The sequence below is a fragment of the Schistocerca gregaria genome, chromosome 4, assembly GCF_023897955.1.
Source record: "Schistocerca gregaria isolate iqSchGreg1 chromosome 4, iqSchGreg1.2, whole genome shotgun sequence".
In the NCBI taxonomy this organism is placed as follows: domain Eukaryota; kingdom Metazoa; phylum Arthropoda; class Insecta; order Orthoptera; family Acrididae; genus Schistocerca; species Schistocerca gregaria.
In genome coordinates, this window is record NC_064923.1 from 247,969,664 (window position 1) to 247,988,661 (window position 18,998).

General features: G+C 44.1%; 1 protein-coding gene across 1 annotated transcript in view; it reads right to left on the minus strand.

Moving 5' to 3' along the window:
- LOC126267194 (aquaporin-9-like) overlaps window positions 1-2,544 on the minus strand; it is a 216,055-nt gene extending 213,511 nt beyond the window's left edge. The window contains exon 1 of the mRNA XM_049972162.1: window positions 2,376-2,544. Coding sequence (XP_049828119.1) covers window positions 2,376-2,468 — 93 coding nt within the window. The 5' untranslated portion in view covers window positions 2,469-2,544. The remainder of the gene's footprint in view (window positions 1-2,375) is intronic.
- Between the last annotated feature and the right edge of the window lie 16,454 nt (window positions 2,545-18,998).

The following is an 18,998-nucleotide window of genomic DNA, read 5'->3' on the forward strand; positions in this document are numbered from 1 at the left end:
CTACAAAACGATCGCCTGCCCTTGCGATGGATCGCTCCGATTCGTCGTTCGTGTAGGAATTTCCTTAGAATTCAAATTCTCTCACTTTCTGCAAATCTAGGATGCCTACTGATACAAGGAACAGTAAAAACACTCATCAGAATAAGATAAAGACGTTAAAGTGGGCTGGGTTAACATTAGTTGCGGTGACAAGAAAAACTGATACCTAAAAACTAAGAACTCTATTGCAAATCTATATAAATAACAATCTGTTGCCCCGTGTATGAAACATCACCACCTAAGAATGGTTGTGGGATTTGGTTGACCTTTCTCTTTTTTTTTGTACAAAGAAAATTTTTGAAAAATTCAGTGGAGAAGTCGGAAATGTAAGAAATATAATCAATTAAGAACGGCTCGACAGACTTGGTTGATTTTTGACTTTATTGAGTTCTTGATAGTTCGGCTGTAACATGGTTTCATAACAAAAAAATCAGTTTGATAGTTATATATAATGTATAAAGGGGAAACATTGTTACCGAAAATCTCGAAAGTTCTTGACTGGTTTATTTCAAATTTTTACACGATACTCTAACCAATATTCGGACGGACATAAGTAAACAGGCTACATATTTTTGTAAAATATGTAATATAGATATATATTTAATATATAAAGGGGGAAGAGTTGTTACCACAAATCTCGAAAAGTTCTTGATCGATTTGCTACAAATTTTTACACGATACTCTAATGAACGTTCGGACGAACATAGGCAATATATTTTGTAATATTTATGTCTAATATACACCTATGTATGTAAATAGAAAGGGGGAGCGTTGTTACCACAAATCTCGAAAAGTTCTTGACCGATTTACTTCAAATTATTACACGACACTTAACCCACCTTCGGACGGACATAAGCAGAGGGGCTACATATTTTTGTAAAATGTATAAGATAGTTATATATTTAATATACAAAGGGGGAAGAGTTGTTACCACAAATGTCGAAAAGTTCTTGATCGATTTAGTATCAATTTTTACACGATACTCTAATGAACATTCGGACTGGCATAAGCTATATATTTTTGTATTACATTAGACATATAAATATTATGTATATACTATATAAATGAGTATATTGTTACCAAAAATCTCGAATAGATCATGATGGACTTACATCACATTTTTACAGAAGCTCTACTGTTATGGATATAGAGAGTGGGCAGTGGGAGATGGACAGAGAGCAAGGAGGAGGTTATGCACAGACAAATGGGAAAGGAGGAGATGTATGGAGAGAGAAAGGGGATGAGACGATGGGAAGAAAGGGGGGGGGGGGGGAGCAAGGAATTTAGAATGTATATGCAATTCCCACAAATGTTTAGCAATTGGGTAACATTGCCGGGTTCGCTAATACTAAAACAGAAGGGCTGTTCCAGGCAATATTTTCGTACATTATTAGAAAATTAATCATAGGAATAATCTCTGAATTGTTCTATGATGTCAAATGAGCTATACTCTAACCAGATGAAAACAGATCACTATCATGCTGATTTAAATTTAGCGAGAACAAATTATATCGAAAATGAATAAAATTAAGCGTATTAACTGATAGATATGTGTTTGAAACAGAGATTAATATCACATTTACTGAATAAAAGAATATATACAGTTTAAAATTTATAGCCCTGTAGAACGATAAATATAATGTTATATCGCGAGACTGAATAATTGGATGAGATAGGTAATTTTCGTATGTGCAACAACAGTTCAGTCTTTAGACCATATCATCTGTTGTGTTATATTGTCTGTGACTTGGCGGGAAAGATTCTACATGCTGCCCTGGCCGCTGTAGGCAGAAAATCAATAGTACAAAGAAAAATTAAATTCACAAATGAATTAAGTAATTAAACAAGTAAAATCAAGTATCCTCTGATTAAGTTCAGTTTGCGGTCATAAATGAAGTAGGGGCTCGTAATTATACAGGCAGAGATTTCGATGTTACGCATGCAGGCCGCTCATTTCACTGTAGCACATAATTAATCGACAAACGAACGTTAAAATAAAAGAATGCAGTACCTTATATGTAAATTTGAGGTTTGAAAATGGAAACAAAATATTGTTTCATTTATACTGTGTTCGGTGCAAGCTGCTTTGTGCAATATTTTTAAGTAAATTGTTGCGTATTACGTATGAAGTACAGACGAGTAAATTTTTAAACTATTTACCGTTGATATTAATGGGTACCAGCGAGAATAAAATCCTCTGTACTTTGCGAAGACCTCGTGCAAATTCAAAATCATAGAATTTTACTGAATGTTGCTGAATAAAAAAATATATACATACATATAGAGGCAAAATATTAAAGCTGTCATATGAAAGAGCAAAATTAGGAAACTCTTACCACTAGTAGAAATGATCCCGCCAATTCTGACAGGAACTCCTTTAACCATTGTCTTTTAGTGCCAAGTTTCTCGCCCACTTTCTCGATATCCATTGCGATTGAAGACAGAATAGTGACGGCTGAATTGTTGCCAACACCGGTGTAATGTGCGAAATCGGGCGTGAAACGTAATACGCGGCAGGCGTACGTAGGTCACAAAGTTAGTTCAGTGCAAAAGTTCCCGCGCCCCTGATCCAACCGCAGACACCGGCTATTGGTGAGTTACTGTGACGAAATGTGTCAGACAGCAGAACACCTGCATGGCCAGTGCTGGCCTCTGAGTTTTCCGAGAGCAACTAGATTCACTGCGACGCATGCGCCGATCTGTTTCCGCTAACGCAGAGCGCGTTTTTACAATTCCGTAACTCTTTATCGACTTTCTGTTGCAGATAGTGGAAACTAATGTATGCTATCGTCTGTTAAGAGATCTTGTTTTGTGAAGGCACGTATCAGACCGAATCGTACACGGAGTAGCTAGATAATTTCCAGATGTGTGAAGTCGCGTACACCTTTATCAAATCAAAGGCTCTAGTATAAGCTTATTTAGCAAGCAGCAAACTATCGATTTGTTATCGTCACTGCTTCGGGGAATATATGAAGCAAGCAGTACGAGAATAGCAATAAGAAACGAGACACTTAGCAAAGAACTATTGCTACATTTGGTGGAATACTGGCAAATACTGCTTAGAAAAGAAAATAGATTGTTTATCGCAGCTTGCCTCAAAATGTGAAATAAATACTGAAAGCTCTCAAAAGAGCCTCCTGTTGCCAAAAGGCTAAGATTAAAGGCATGAATGGTTGTAATTGCTTTCCTAAAATTTATGTCTAAAAAAAATAAAAAGGATGGGGCTATTATGTTTGCCAAAAATGCAGAATCGCTAGCTGTTTTCCGAGTGAGATTACGGAAACTACAGTTGTCTCCCATATTCATTTCTCGTAACAATCTCATCTATATTATGTTTCGTTCACCAACGACGATGACTCTGTGCAAACCAGCATATCGATTTCAAACTAATCCGATGTCATCAGCCATTACCAATTACACCAACTCTCTCCTTCACCAAAATAATATCGTAGTTGACAGACTAATTTTGAAATTCTTTGATAAATACAGCCTTCTTCTGTAAAACTCCAAACACTGAGAGTGGCTGTATTGCCTTCAGGCCAAAAGTCACGATAAATGAAAAAAATGAAAAAAAAAACGTCGACGACGACGCCGTTTATTTTGTTTGCGAGAACCTTCGAGTATTAATAAGGCAGCGGCACACATTACAGTTTCCTCGTCTCTAGACGTGAAATAGAAGACAATGCGAAAACAATACGACAAGCAGCGATGCAGACGATTCGAGTTCACTGAGAACATTTTCCTGCCAGTGAGGAAACAAACAAAACTAAAATATCTTTCCTGTGGCAGTGTGGATGCGGCTTCAGACTGAGAGGTTGTGCAGTAATACTGAGAACATCAAAAACTTTGGACATATACTGCGCTGTCTGGAAATATTTCGCTGTCTGTGAACAGTATTGACGATATCCTTTTACTGTCTCTCGCGTGCTACACAGTCCAGGCAGGTTAGTTTCTTTTGTTGCGTGACAAATGAGTTAGAAACCAAAACAAAAGAGTATTATTATTAGAGTGAATCGAAATGCACAAAGCATTGCCTGTATTGTCGGATGTCAGGACAGTTGGGTACAAAAATAGAATTGCTAAGAATGATGAATCGCATGATTTGTTGCTCAGAAAATATAGGGGAAGTACGCGAAGAACGGAAAATAATTAGTACAAAGTTATGAATAAGAATATATACATATACTGATCTCCGTGTAAACCTTATTTACCCGAATGTAATCCTTTAGAGCACGTGTTATGGCAGGACCCGTTTTCATAATTAATGTGTCTCAAATACGATACCTTCACACTGCACTTGTAAATTTCAAGTTTTCAAAAGAATTGCCAGTAGCAATGTACTCTAGCGTAATATACACTCCTGGAAATGGAAAAAAGAACACATTGACACCGGTGTGTCAGACCCACCATACTTGCTCCGGACACTGCGAGAGGGCTGTACAAGCAATGATCACATGCACGGCACAGCGGACACACCAGGAACCGCGGTGTTGGCAGTCGAATGGCGCTAGCTGCGCAGCATTTGTGCACCGCCGCCGTCAGTGTCAGCCAGTTTGCCGTGGCATACGGAGCTCCATCGCAGTCTTTAACACTGGTAGCATGCCGCGACAGCGTGGACGTGAACCGTATGTGCAGTTGACGGACTTTGAGCGAGGGCGTATAGTGGGCATGCGGGAGGCCGGGTGGACGTACCGCCGAATTGCTCAACACGTGGGGCGTGAGGTCTACACAGTACATCGATGTTGTCGCCAGCGGTCGGCGGAAGGTGCACGTGCCCGTCGACCTGGGACCGAACCGCAGCGACGCACGGATGCACGCCAAGACCGTAGGATCCTACGCAGTGCCGTAGGGGACCGCACTGCCACTTCCCAGCAAATTAGGGACACTGTTGCTCCTGGGGTATCGGCGAGGACCATTCGCAACCGTCTCCATGAAGCTGGGCTACGGTCCCGCACACCGTTAGGCCGTCTTCCGCTCACGCCCCAACATCGTGCAGCCCGCCTCCAGTGGTGTCGCGACAGGCGTGAATGGAGGGACGAATGGAGACGTGACGTCTTCAGCGATGAGAGTCGCTTCTGCCTTGGTGCCAATGATGGTCGTATGCGTGTTTGGCGCCGTGCAGGTGAGCGCCACCATCGGGACTGCATACGACTGAGGCACACAGGGCCAACACCCGGCATCATGGTGTGGGGAGCGATCTCCTACACTGGCCGTACACCTCTGGTGATCGTCGAGGGGACACTGAATAGTGCACAGTACATCCAAACCGCCATCGAACCCATCGTTCTACCATTCCTAGACCGGCAAGGGAACTTGCTGTTCCAACAGGACAATGCACGTCCGCATGTATCCCGTGCCACCCAACGTGCTCTAGAAGGTGTAAGTCAACTACCCTGGCCAGCAAGATCTCCGGATCTGTCCCCCATTGAGCATGTTTGGGACTGGATGAAACGTCGTCTCACGCGGTCTGCACGTCCAGCAAGAACGCTGGTCCAACTGAGGCGCCAGGTGGAAATGGCATGGCAAGCCGTTCCACAGGACTACATCCAGCATCTCTACGATCGTCTCCATGGGAGAATAGCAGCCTGCATTGCAGCGAAAGGTGGATATACGCTGTACTAGTGCCGACATTGTGCATGCTCTGTTGCCTTTGTCTATGTGCCTGTGGTTCTGTCAGTGTGATCATGCGATGTATCTGACCCCAGGAATGTGTCAATAAAGTTTCCCCTTCCTGGGACAATGAATTCACGGTGTTCTTATTTCAGTTTCCAAGAGTGTATAAGCGCTGACTAGGGATGGTGATTAAATATCGGTAATTGATACTTACTCTAAAAATTACCGATATACACTCATGCTCATAAATTAAGGATAATGCAGATACAAGGTGAAACAACGCTCTGGTGGGCGGTTTGCGGGTTTAAATCACCTCGGGGTATGATCATGGGGTGCATTTGACGTGCGGTCGTCGCACGGTGCCGATTGCAGCAGTCCACATACCCAGAGGTGTGTTGGTGCATGTCAGATTACGGCGCAGCGAGTAAGTGTGCAGACGTTTTCAGAGGTGCTACTAACGGTGACTGTGTGCTGAAAATGGCTCAAAGAACTCATATTGATGAGGGGTAGAATACTAGGGCGACTGGAGGCTGCTCAAACACAGCAGGTCGTAGCACGGGCCCTCCACGTGCCACAAAGTGTGATCTCAAGATTATGGCAACGATTCCAACAGACAGGAAACGTGTCCAGGCGCTACAATACGAGACGTTCACAGTGCACAACACCACAATAAGACCGATATCTCACCATCAGCGCCTGCAGACGGCCACGGAGTACTGCAGGTAACCTTGCTCGGACCTTACCGCAGCCACTGGAACAGTTGTCTCCAGTCACACAGCCTACAGATATGCTTTATTCGCCCGGAGACCTGCAAGGTGCATTCCACTGACCCCTGGCCACAGAGAGCCCGTAATGCCTGGTGTCAAGAACACAGTACATGGTCATTGGAATAGTGGTCCCACGATATGTTCACGGACGAGTCCAGGTACAGTCTGAACAGTGATCTCGCCGGGTTCTCATCAGGAATGAAGGAGGAACCAGATACCAACCCCTTAATGTCCTTGAAAGGGACCTGTATAGAGGCCGTGGTTTGATGGTGTGGGGTGGGATTATGGTTAGTGTACATACACCCCTGCATGTCTTTGACAGAGGCACTGTAACAGGTCAGGTGTATCGGGACGTCACTTTGCACCAGCATGTCCGCCTTTTCAGGGGTGCAGTGGGTCCCACCTTCCTCCTGATGGATGATAACGTACAGCCCCACCGAGCTGCCATTGTGGAGGAGTACCTTGAAACAGAAGATATCAGGCGAATGGAGTGGCCTGCCTGTTCTCCAGACCTAAACCCCACCGAGCACGTCTGGCATGCTCCCGGTCGTCGTATCGCTTCACGTCTTCGCCCATACGACACTTTAGGAGCTCCGACAGGCACTGGTGCAAGAATGGGAGGCTATAACCCAGCAGCTGCTCGACCACCTGATCCAGAGAATGCCAACCGGTTGTGCGGTCTGTATACGTGTGCATGGTGATCATATCCGATATTGATGTATTGGTACATGTGCAGGGAACAGTGGCGTTTTGTAGCACATGTGTTTCGGAAAGGTTTTCTCAACTTATCACCAAAACCGTGGACTTCCAGATCTGTGTCGTGTGTGTTCCCTATGAGCCTATGCCATTAGCGCCAGTTTTGTGTCTTGCCACGTTGTGTGGCACCACATTCTGCAATTATCCTTAATTTATGAGCAGGACTGTATATAGCGAAATTTAATTCACCACAGATCGATGTATCGATATCGAAATGGCAATATCGAGTGCCGATATTATTATTTTATATTATAGTTTTTCGCAATTTTCGGTAAATATTTGACATTCCTCCTTAGAAATTGCAGTAGAACACAATTTTACTTTTACTGTGTGAAGGAGTCTTACTACTTTTTGAGTTTTCATAGCGTCTTTCTCTTTGTGTGAAGCGATTATAGGTGGTACAAACGATAAGTCTGATTGTGCTGGAGGATGTGTGAATGTAATAACAAGATATCCGACGTGAAGAAATAGCATAACAGCTGAGTTAAAAAACAGTTTTTGAGACAAATAGTGTGTTATTTCTTCGTATTGGCTTTCTCCAAAACCAGCTGCTGAAAATTATGAACAAAACTCTAAATGAAAAGATTGGTGAAACTTCCTGGCAGATGAAAACTGTGTGCCGGACCTATACTCGGACTCGGGACCTTTGCCTTTCGCGGCCAAGTGCTCTACCATCTGAGCTACCCAAGCACGACTCACGACCCGTCCTCACATCTTCAATTCTGCCGAGTTCGAGTCTCGGTCCGGCACACAGTTTTAATCTGCCAGGAAGTTTTTTATCACAGCACACTCCGCTGCAAAGTGAAAATCTCATACTGGACTAGATTGGTCTTTGCGGTGGGGCAGACATGTGTGAGGTAAAGGCTGATGTAATCGGCGCTACCAGCACAAATTTCATCGATTAAGTGCAGAATTTAAGTGAGAGATTTATTTAATATACTTACTTTTTGTAATTCTTAAAGCTTTCCCTGCGAGGCGTTTTCATGTTGATAAATCAGGTTTCTGCCGGTTATTCGCGGCTCTCCTGCACGATATTTCAACTGCATGACTCGCAGTCTTCTTCAGGTGGTGTCCAGTATCAGATAGCACCTGAAGAAATCTGCGAGCCACGCAGTTGAAATATCGTGCAGGAAAGCCGCGAATAACCGGCAGAAACCCTTTTTTATCAACATTACTTACTTTTTATTTATAACACAATTACACTAAACTTGCTGTGGCAGAACTAGTCGGTACGCCACATTTTTCGAAGGGTTTCACCTTTTTCAGCAAGTCGATTTTCGCTTTTACACATTTTTGACACTCCATTGAAATCAGCTTGTAGTTAAACTGGCACTGTAAGATTGATTCCACAGTCCCTGGCAGCAGTTGATTTCATTCATCAGCCCACTGGACCGACATCAGCGAAAGTACTCATTCCACAATGGCGTCGTGTGCGGGAATAGAAAAAAATACTCGCATAATTTTAGCAGTTGGCATTTGCGTTCAGGATTTTAGGTTTCCTTCACAACGTAAATCCATCTTTTTTCCACAGAGAGTTTAGACTTCCGGTCTTCTGAGACACGCGCAGCTTCTAAAAAGCTCTTCGGCTACAAATTATATTCCTGAAAACAATTGTCGCCTGAAATCTTCACACCACTTTCAGTCAGGTATATAATAGTATTTCCTATCATCGCCCAGTCTGGGGTTAAAGATAGAGTCAGCTAATCAAATACTTGACATTTACTAAAAGTGATAGCCCGTTTCTCTAATCAAATGGTATGGTATAGCGAGCCATTGTCTCTTCCCCAGATTTTGAAATCAAATTATTTCTTGGTTAGGGTTCTCATTCTTTAGTTTGTTCACATTCATCCTGGTTTGCGTGCCAATACAATTGGCAGTCTTCCATTCATTCAGACATCTAATTATCGAGACTTTATTCTTCTCCAGGCTTTTTATACTTTTTACAAACAGAGCCAAGTTTGGCTGTGGAAACATGAAGTAAATTTCACTGATCGGACTAATGAAAAAATCTGAAATTATTTTAGGTGGCCGTCTTCGGCTCAAAAAATTGTTTTAATGGAATCAAAAGCTTAATAATTCTCCCAACTGCGGACAGAAGATTCTGATGATTGAAAATCAAAGTAGGAGAACTGTTATTGCTTCTCCGTCCTTACCGTGTATGACAAAAAATAAATAAATATTTTCGTGACTATTATTTCAATGTCGACAGATAAGACTCTATCAGCGCTTGATATAGCATTGTGGAGAATATGGGTTCAAATCAAATGGTTCAAATGGCTCTGAGCACTATGGGACTTAACATCTGTGGTCATCAGTCCCCTAGAACTTAGAACTACTTAAACCTAACTAACGTAAGGACATCACACGCATCCATGCCCGAGGCAGGATTCGAACCTGCGACCGTAGCAAACACGCGGTTCCGGACTGAACGCCTTAACCGCGAGACCACAGCGGCCGGCGAGAATAAGGGCAGTGCATTTAATTCCTTCTACATTTTTTTCCTATTTCTTCTTTAATTTGGTGAGAAACATTCCGCTGGCCGCGAATTGGTGTTGTCCCCACAAAATTAATTTATCTAAATGAATTTGTTGTTGTCTTAAAGTGTCTAGACCAAACTCCGATGCTTCGTTATTCAGATAGTCAAACTTCAGCAGCTTCTGATGGATTCAGTCTGTTTTAGTGAAGTACTAAACAACTAAATGCTACATCTTTTCAGCCTTGTGGATTGATGCGCCAATGCCTATGTCGTAAAATGAAACTTGTTGCAATTGTTTTTTGCATTCGGACACAGAGAGTGCTGTGAGAACACTTTTAACAATCTCTGTAGCTTTGGTCCTGTCTGTAGACTACTTTACGGTGACTTTGGAGTCAGGGTACATTGTAGCATTCAGGCCAAGAGAACGGAAGGTCTAATAATGATTCACAACTTTAGAAGCTTTTGTTATTTTAGCAGAAGCAAGGAGCAGTTCTTCCTCGGTATCTTCTTTAATTATGAATGTAGAAATAGGTTTTGATGTCGACGCTACCGTGTATCTGTTTGTGATGCCTCATATCTGCTTACCTCCGTAAGTTACTGGGATGAAACAGCTACAAATCTCACACAGCGTTTCCTGGTCCGCACGTCCTTTCTTGCAAAAGACCACTCTTATGTGTAATCACCCGAAAAGTGACACTTTCTGTTTCCATCCTCAGGCGTGTTCGTAAGGTATGATAAGATAAGTTTAATAGACAATAAACAATCGACAATAACACTTTAGTCATCGAATTATACGTCACTATACACTTCACGCTCCACATACCCGCAGTAAACACTTCAGATGTTGCTACCTTGCACTCGTTCTTATTACGATTAGAAAGAAACGTATTATCAGATCGCTATTCAAATGAGAACTGCCCGATTCTTCCGCGTGTCGCTCCTGAATTAGTTGCAACCCCAAGCTATCGGAGAAGTCTAGTACTTTCTCTAATGATGGCGCTAGACGTACAAGTTGCTTGCACCGACGATACAGGATGCGCAATGTGCAACTCCGTCTGTGAGATTGCGTTGTCAATATAAACTTGTCGACATAAATAAAACAAACTGAGGATGCATTTACATGTTGCGCTAACAGATGGTGTAACTTCAATACGTGAGCCAAGTTCGTAAGATTATTTTGCAAAATCTGGACAAAAATGGGTCTTCTCGGAATCTCACAACAAGGAGGTCCGTAAGGTGTTGGTCCCGATATACTAGGACGTATGGCCACCCATTCTTTGGCTCTACCAGAACAAATTTTTCATCTAGCTTTCTATTATGCTTGCAATAAAGTAGACAAATCACCATAGCAGCAGCATCTTTATCGTCCATCATTCCGAAAAAAAACATTATTGCACAATATTACTGAGCAGTCTAGGGAGAACATCGGTTATATGGCACAATATTACTGTACAGTATTATTGACCGTCTAGGGGCTACTTTACACATGAAGTTCGACGGAACTTCAAATCACATCAAGGAACACACAATGTTGTCTGTGATATTTCCAGCACGTGGGTAATGGTTTTACTACTACATCACTATCGTGAACCATGACATATCGATAACACGAACGTGAAGGGCATCTGACTGTATTTTGTCAGTAAAGACATTCAGCATAGAAGTGTAGTTTATGGGAAAACGCAGAATAGCGAAAGTAAAACTGATTGCTGCACAATATTGAGTAACTACACTACTGGCCATTAAAATTTCTACACCACGAAGATGACGTGCTACAGACACGAAATTTCACCGACAGGAAGAAGATGCTGTGATACGCAAATGATTAGCTTTTCAGAGCATTCACACAAGGTTGCCGCCGATTGCGACACCTACAATGTGCTGACACGAGGAAAGTTTCCAACCGATTTCTCATACACCAACAGCAGTTGACCGGCGTTGCCTAGTGAAACGTTGTTGAGATGCGTCGTGTAAGGAGGGGAAATGCGTACCATCACGTTTCCGACTTTGATAAAGGTCGGATTGTAGCCTATCGCGATTGCGGTTTATTGTATCGCGACATTGCTGTCCGCGTTGGTCGAGATCCAATGACTGTTAGCAGAATATGGAATCGGTGGGTTCAGGAGGGTAATAGGGAACGCCGTGCTGGATCCCAACAGCTTCGTATCACTAGCAGTCGAGATGACAGGCTTCTTTTCCGCATGGCTGTAACGGATCGTGCAGCCACGTCCCGATTCCTGAGTCAACAGACTTGGACGTTTTCAAGACAACACCCATCTGCACGAACAGTTCGACGACGTTTGCAGGAGCAGGGACTATCAGCTCGGAGACCATGGCTGCGGTTACCCTTGACGCTGCATCATAGACAGGAGCGCCCACAATGGTGTACTCAACGACGAACCTGGGTGCACGAATGGCAAAACGTCATTTTTTCGGATGAATCCAGGTTCTGTTTACAGCGTCATTATGGTCGCATCCGTGTTTGGCGACATCGTGGTGAACACACATTAGAAGCGTGTATTCGTCATCGCCATACTGGCGTATCAACCGGCGTGATGGTATGGGGTGCCATTGGTTACACGTCTCGGTCACCTCTTGTTCGCATTGACGGCACTTCGAACAGTGGACGTTACATTTCAGATTTGTTACGACCCATGGCTCTACCCTTCATTCGATCCCTGCGAAACCCTACTTTTAAGCAGGATAATGCACGACCCCATATTCCAGGTCTTGTTCGACTACTGCCCTGGCCACCACATTCTCCAGATCTCTCACCAATTGAAAACGTCTGGTCAATGGTGGCGGAGCAACTGTCTCGTCACAATACGCCAGTCACTACTCTTGATGAACTGTGGTATCGTGTTAAAGCTGCATGGGCAGCTGTACCTGTAAGCGCCATCCAAGCTCTGTTTGACTCAATGCCCAGGCATATCAAGGCCGTTATTACGGCCAGAGGTGGTTGTTCTGGGTACTGATTTCTCAGGATCTATGCACCCAGATTGCGTGAAAATGTAATCACATGTCAGTTCTAGTATAATATATTTGTCCAATGAATACCCGTTTATCATCTACATTTTTTCTTGGTGTAACAATTTTAATAGCCAGTAGTGTATATAAAGTTAGAACCACCGGCGATATTTCATGTGAGTCATAGAAAATTCGCGCAGGCTCCCATCCCAGCATGTACTCAGAAATACGTAAGGATGACCATCTGATAAAATTGTCAATGTAAATTCAGGCCCGCTTACTAAACAAACAACAGCTGTTAATAATGGCCTAAACGTAGTTCGGCACCTTTGTGCCAACATCAGTGGTTACTCTTATTCGGTTAGTTCCTACATTGCTGGGTTTTAGTGTGTACCGCTAGCTTGTCATCTGCAAAGTTATTTTCGAAGTATCTGTTTTCAGCTGTATGCTGCTCTGTTGTGGGAATGCACACAGAAACACTTGCCAGGTTTCTGAGGAACTCCACTCGCAAGTTATACTCTTTCCACTGCTCAAAAAACTAGGCTCGTGTTTTTGTGTGCACTTCCACATCAGAGACAACAGCGGAACACGCAGATGAGAAAAGATATTTTGAATTTAATTTCGTAGATGACAAGATTCTGGTATACAATAATATAAAAAGGGCACCCGCAAGAAGGGTGTAGGGGTTCGGCAGAGATTGGCAAGTGGAGAGGGGGGCGAGGGCGGCAACTTGTCTACCTGTATGATAAACGAACTGTAACCGCAGGGCACGGATTTTTATTGCTTGGAAAATTATCACTAAAATGACCTGAAAATACAAATAAAATCAAATCAACATGATGCAGAAGATACGGAAAAAGAGTTATAAAATGAACTAGACTAATGAAGAACCCCATAGTTAAGCTAAAGCTTTAACACAGTAAGAAAAGTACTACAGTTAGGTAGGAACTGTTGATATGTCTTGAGGCAGCGTAACGCACCGCGCGCAAATACCCAAATTATATCCATCCTAATAAGAGCATTTAGTGACTTCCAACAGATTTCTTACATACAGGGTGTGCGAAAAGTCTTTCCCTGATTACATAAATTGATAACTCAGGCAAGAAGTAAGATACAAATATGAAACTGACGTCTAATTGTTTACAAACTATCAGTTTTTTTCACGCATCAGTAAACTTCCACATGAGCACCCTTGGTAGCACGTAGCACATCTAGATGGTATTCAGTTTCCGTCCACACTTTAGCCAACATCACTGGAGGGATCGATTCAACGACTGTGGTTATCCGTTGCCGCAGGGTCTCAGGATCTGGTACACGTGTTCGGTAGACCTCGTCCTTAACATAACCCCATAAAAAGAAGTCTAATGGGGTTATGTCAGGAGAGCGTGAAGGCCAAGCCGTTGGTCCATCACGACCAATCTATCGCCCAGGGAAGGTCATATCGAGATAGGCACGGACATCCAAACCCCAATGAGACGGTGCACCGTCTTGCTGAAACAAGACATCGGGGTGATACTGAAGCAGCTGAGGAACAGCATACAGTTGCAACATGTCCAGGTACACTGCAGATGTGATGGTAGCCTCAGCGAAGAAGAATAGCCCGATAATTCGATCGTGCAATAGCGCGCACCAAACATTCACCTTTGGACTGCCTCTGGTGCACTCCATGACCTCGCCAGGGGGTTGTGAACCCCAAATGCGCACATTATGGCGATTCACTACTCCACTGACAAAAAAGGTCGCTTCGTCGGGGAAGGCAATTCGTCTGAGATAACCATCATCGTCCTCAATACGTGATAGCATTTCCACCTCAAAGTCGTATCGACGTGTACTGTCGTAGGGCAACAAGGCCTGAACGACTTGCACTTTGTATGCACGAAACAATAAACGTTTGTGTAAAATTTCATGGAGAGAGCTTTTTGGCATCTGTAATTCACGTGAAGCCCTGCGCACCGATTTCTTCGGACTTCGCAGAAAAGACTGCCTTACAGCTGCCACCCTGTCTGCTGAGGCTCTTGGTCGACCAGACCTCGGAAGGTCAGCAACCGATCCTGTGTTCTTGAACCTGTCATACCACCCTTTAATGCTCTTGACATCAGGTGGATTCCTTCCAAATGTTGTCTCTGCACTGTGGGTGGTGATCGTGTCTCATGGTACCACAGGACACACTGTGCCTTCTCCTGATTGGTTAACATGGCTTCTTGGGCACTGCGCCTCATCCACTACTTACGTACTGCGAACCTAAAACAGAAAAAACTTTGATAGTGGTAAACAATTCGACACAAGTTTCATATTTGTATCTTACTTCTAGCCTGCGTTATCCATTTACGTAATCAGGGAAAGACTTTTCGGACACCCTGTACTTCAAAAGTTACGATACTTTTTCTCGCTGATGCCCCACTAAATAATGAAACAACTTTATCGCTTGCTAAGTTTTCGTCATTCATGCAGCAAAACTGCTGCATCACGTATGACGTTTTAATTTATTATTTCTTTGTTACCAACTCTATTTGCAACACATTTTACAGACAGTATCCACATATACCACTGAATGTGACTGCAAAACTATATAATTCGCCGACTCATATATCAGGGGATATGACGTCATAACCATTGAGATGCTAGCTTTTCCTTAAGAAAGGAACACACATTACCCACACTGTAGTCATATTGCGTCTGATAATGAGAGCAATTAGTGACTTCCAACCAAATTTAAACGCACTTTCAAAACTTTTGTAAACTTTTTTTCACTTATGTGCTTAATTTAACACATTAAATGGAAATGCCGTGTGGCAAAGGCCTCCCGTCGGGTACACCGTTCGCCGGGTGCAAGTCTTTCGAGTTGACGCCTCTTTGACGACTTGCGCGCCGATGGGGATGCAACGATGATGAGAAGGAAAACACAATACCCAGTCCCTGAGCGGAGTAAATCTTCGACCAAGCCGGGAATCGAACCCGGGCCGTTAGGTATGACATTCCGTCGCACTGACCACTCAGCTACCAGGGGCGGACATTTAACGCATTAACTCATTGGCTGGTTGGCTGATTTTGGAGAAGAGACCAAACAGCCAGGTCATCGGTCCCATCGGATTAAGGAAGGATAGGGAAGGAAGTCGGCCGTGCCCTTTCGAAGGAACCATCCCGACATTTGCCTGAAGAGAGTTAGGGATGTCCTCGCAAAACATAAATCAGAGTGACCAGACCTGTGTTCGAACCGTCGCCCTCCCGAACATTTACTCATTTGTGAAATGATCAGTATTTTGAAGCTGGTTTATACACGGGAGTTTCAACAATCGGAGGTTTTCTGTTTGTCGTATAACCTCTTACAGCTATTGCCTTATATGACTGTCACCCGTGCAGAAGTTCTCGAGAATGGGGGGACTCTTTGCTATCATAACAACGTGTGCTTTGTTCAACATTTGCTAAAACAACCGCAGCCTGCACATGTACATTTTCCTTTAGTTTCAAAAACGATTCTAAAAAGTTGGCACCCGGACATCGATATTTCACATATGAACTTTACGTTGGTGCTATATCGGTATAAAATATCGATATTTTTGTTTCAATCCTCATAACTGGTACGGTATAAGCTGACAATAGTAAGTGTCGTGACTCGACAAAAGTAACGTGAGATGACAACAAGCAGATGAACCATCAGTTTATTTTCAACATGTACATATACATTCCTGTGCAACACTGTTGCGTTTTACCTAGTGTATGGCAGTGGCGGATACAGAAAACCTCGAGGGGGCGGTAAAGATGTCTTGAGCTACCTTTACTTTTACCATCATAAAAATTAATCAAGTCACATGCAAAGTTTAAGAAAGTTTTGTTTACACCGTTTATACATATGCACTACTGGAAATGGAAAAAAGAACACATTGACACCGGTGTGTCAGATCCACCATAGTTGCTCCGGACACTGCGAGAGGGCTGTACAAGCAATGATCACACGCACGGCACAGCAGACACACCAGGAACCGCGGTGTTGGCCGTCGAATGGCGCTAGCTGCGCAGCATTTGTGCACCGCCGCCGTCAGTGTCAGCCAGTTTGCCATGGCATACGGAGCTCCATCGCAGTCTTTAACACTGGTAGCATGCCGCGACAGCGTGGACGTGAACCGTATGTGCAGTTGACGGACTTTGAGCGAGGGCGTATAGTGGGCATGCGGGAGGCCGGGTGGACGTACCGCCGAATTGCTCAACACGTGGGGCGTGAGGTCTACACAGTACATCGATGTTGTCGCCAATGGTCGGCGGAAGGTGCACGTGCCCGTCGACCTGGGACCGGACCGCAGCGACGCACGGATGCACGCCAAGACCGTAGGATCCTACGCAGTGCCGTAGGGGACCGCACTGCCACTTCCCAGCAAATTAGGGACACTGTTGCTCCTGGGGTATCGGCGAGGACCATTCGCAACCGTCTCCATGAAGCTGGGCTACGGTCCCGCACACCGTTAGGCCGTCTTCCGCTCACGCCCCAACATCGTGCAGCCTGCCTCCAGTGGTGTCGCGACAGGCGTGAATGGAGGGACGAATGGAGACGTGTCGTCTTCAGCGATGAGAGTCGCTTCTGCCTTGGTGCCAATGATGGTCGTATGCGTGTTTGGCACCGTGCAGGTGAGCGCCACAATCAGGACTGCATACGACCGAGGCACACAGGGCCAACACCCGGCATCATGGTGTGGGGAGCGATCTCCTACACTGGCCGTACACCTCTGGTGATCGTCGAGGGGACACTGAATAGTGCACGGTACATCCAAACCGTCATCGAACCCATCGTTCTACCATTCCTAGACCGGCAAGGGAACTTGCTGTTCCAACAGGACAATGCACGTCCGCATGTATCCCGTGCCACCCAACGTGCTCTAGAAGGTGTAAGTCAACTACCCTGGCCAGCAAGATCTCCGGATCTGTCCCCCATTGAGCATGTTTGGGACTGGATGAAGCGTCGTCTCACGCGGTCTGCACGTCCAGCAAGAACGCTGGTCCAACTGAGGCGCCAGGTGGAAATGGCATGGCAAGCCGTTCCACAGGACTACATCCAGCATCTCTACGATCGTCTCCATGGGAGAATAGCAGCCTGCATTGCTGCGAAAGGTGGATATACACTGTACTAGTGCTGACATTGTGCATGCTCTGTTCCCTGTGTCTATGTGCCTGTGGTTCTGTCAGTGTGATCATGTGATGTATCTGACCCCAGGAATGTGTCAATAAAGTTTCCCCTTCCTGGGACAATGAATTCACGGTGTTCTTATTTCAATTTCCAGGAGTGTATATAAGACAATGCCATCTTATGATATAATAAAGTTGCAATTGCGATTCTCTTTCTTAAATGATGAATTCTATGCACCTATTCTTCCTGGCAAATTGGTTAATTACATCGTCAACAGGACAATCAATGTCAGGGTGTGTTCAACAGAGCTAAGCCATTAAGTCGATCCTCCTTCTTTGTCGACCCCAGCCATGTCTTTGTGCGCCGCAGTTTTAAGGAACTTCTTTCTACTGTAGCAATAGGTGCTGGTAGACAAGCAAATATTTTGTACAGCGTATACAAAGTAGGACAGAGATCTAGGACAAACAGACAACGCTTGCATAACAGAATCACGAACATTAAGGGCGTTTATGCTCATTTGCTTCTATTGGACAATCTCTCCCACTAGTCTCTTTTTAATCACAAAGAATGACTCTTCTTCAAAGAACAAATAGCGTGAGGGCTAGCGGGGTCGGCGCGGGTGGCAATGCAGGAAGCCTCGCAAGGGAAGGGAGGGGGGAGGGGAGGGCGCACCTCCCCTCTAGGTATCCGACACTGGTGTAGGGTGACCAAATCATCTTCGGAGAAAACCGGAACCCAACAAGCCGGACTCCTTTGACACCCCCTGCCCCCAATGCACCCAAGTGCACTAAAATTTAGTGTTAATACTATTGTAAACCCATTCATAGCCCATTTACTATTAGCAAAAAGGATACAAACAAATTTAGCCTTATTTATTTCTACAATAACCTTTTTAATTAATGATATTTAATATACACAATAAAGAAAAAAATTATTATGAGTTTTTCAAAATTTTACAGCCATGAAATTTTTAATAAATTCGAATCAACTTAAGCTTTAAACATTGCTGTGCGTCTCTAGATGGAGTTGATTGTCCTTGGAGAAAAGCGTATTTTTTACTGCTTCCAGCCTTCTTGACAATAAATGATAATTACTTGAAACCCTCAGCTGTTTATAGGTGTTGTTGATATACCTCAATGGGGACAGCTGAAAATCTGTGCCCCGGCCGGGACTGGAACGCGGGATCTTATATGGCAGACGCTCTATCCATCTGAGCCACCGAGAACACAGGTGAATAGCGCGACTGCAGGGACTTATCCCATGC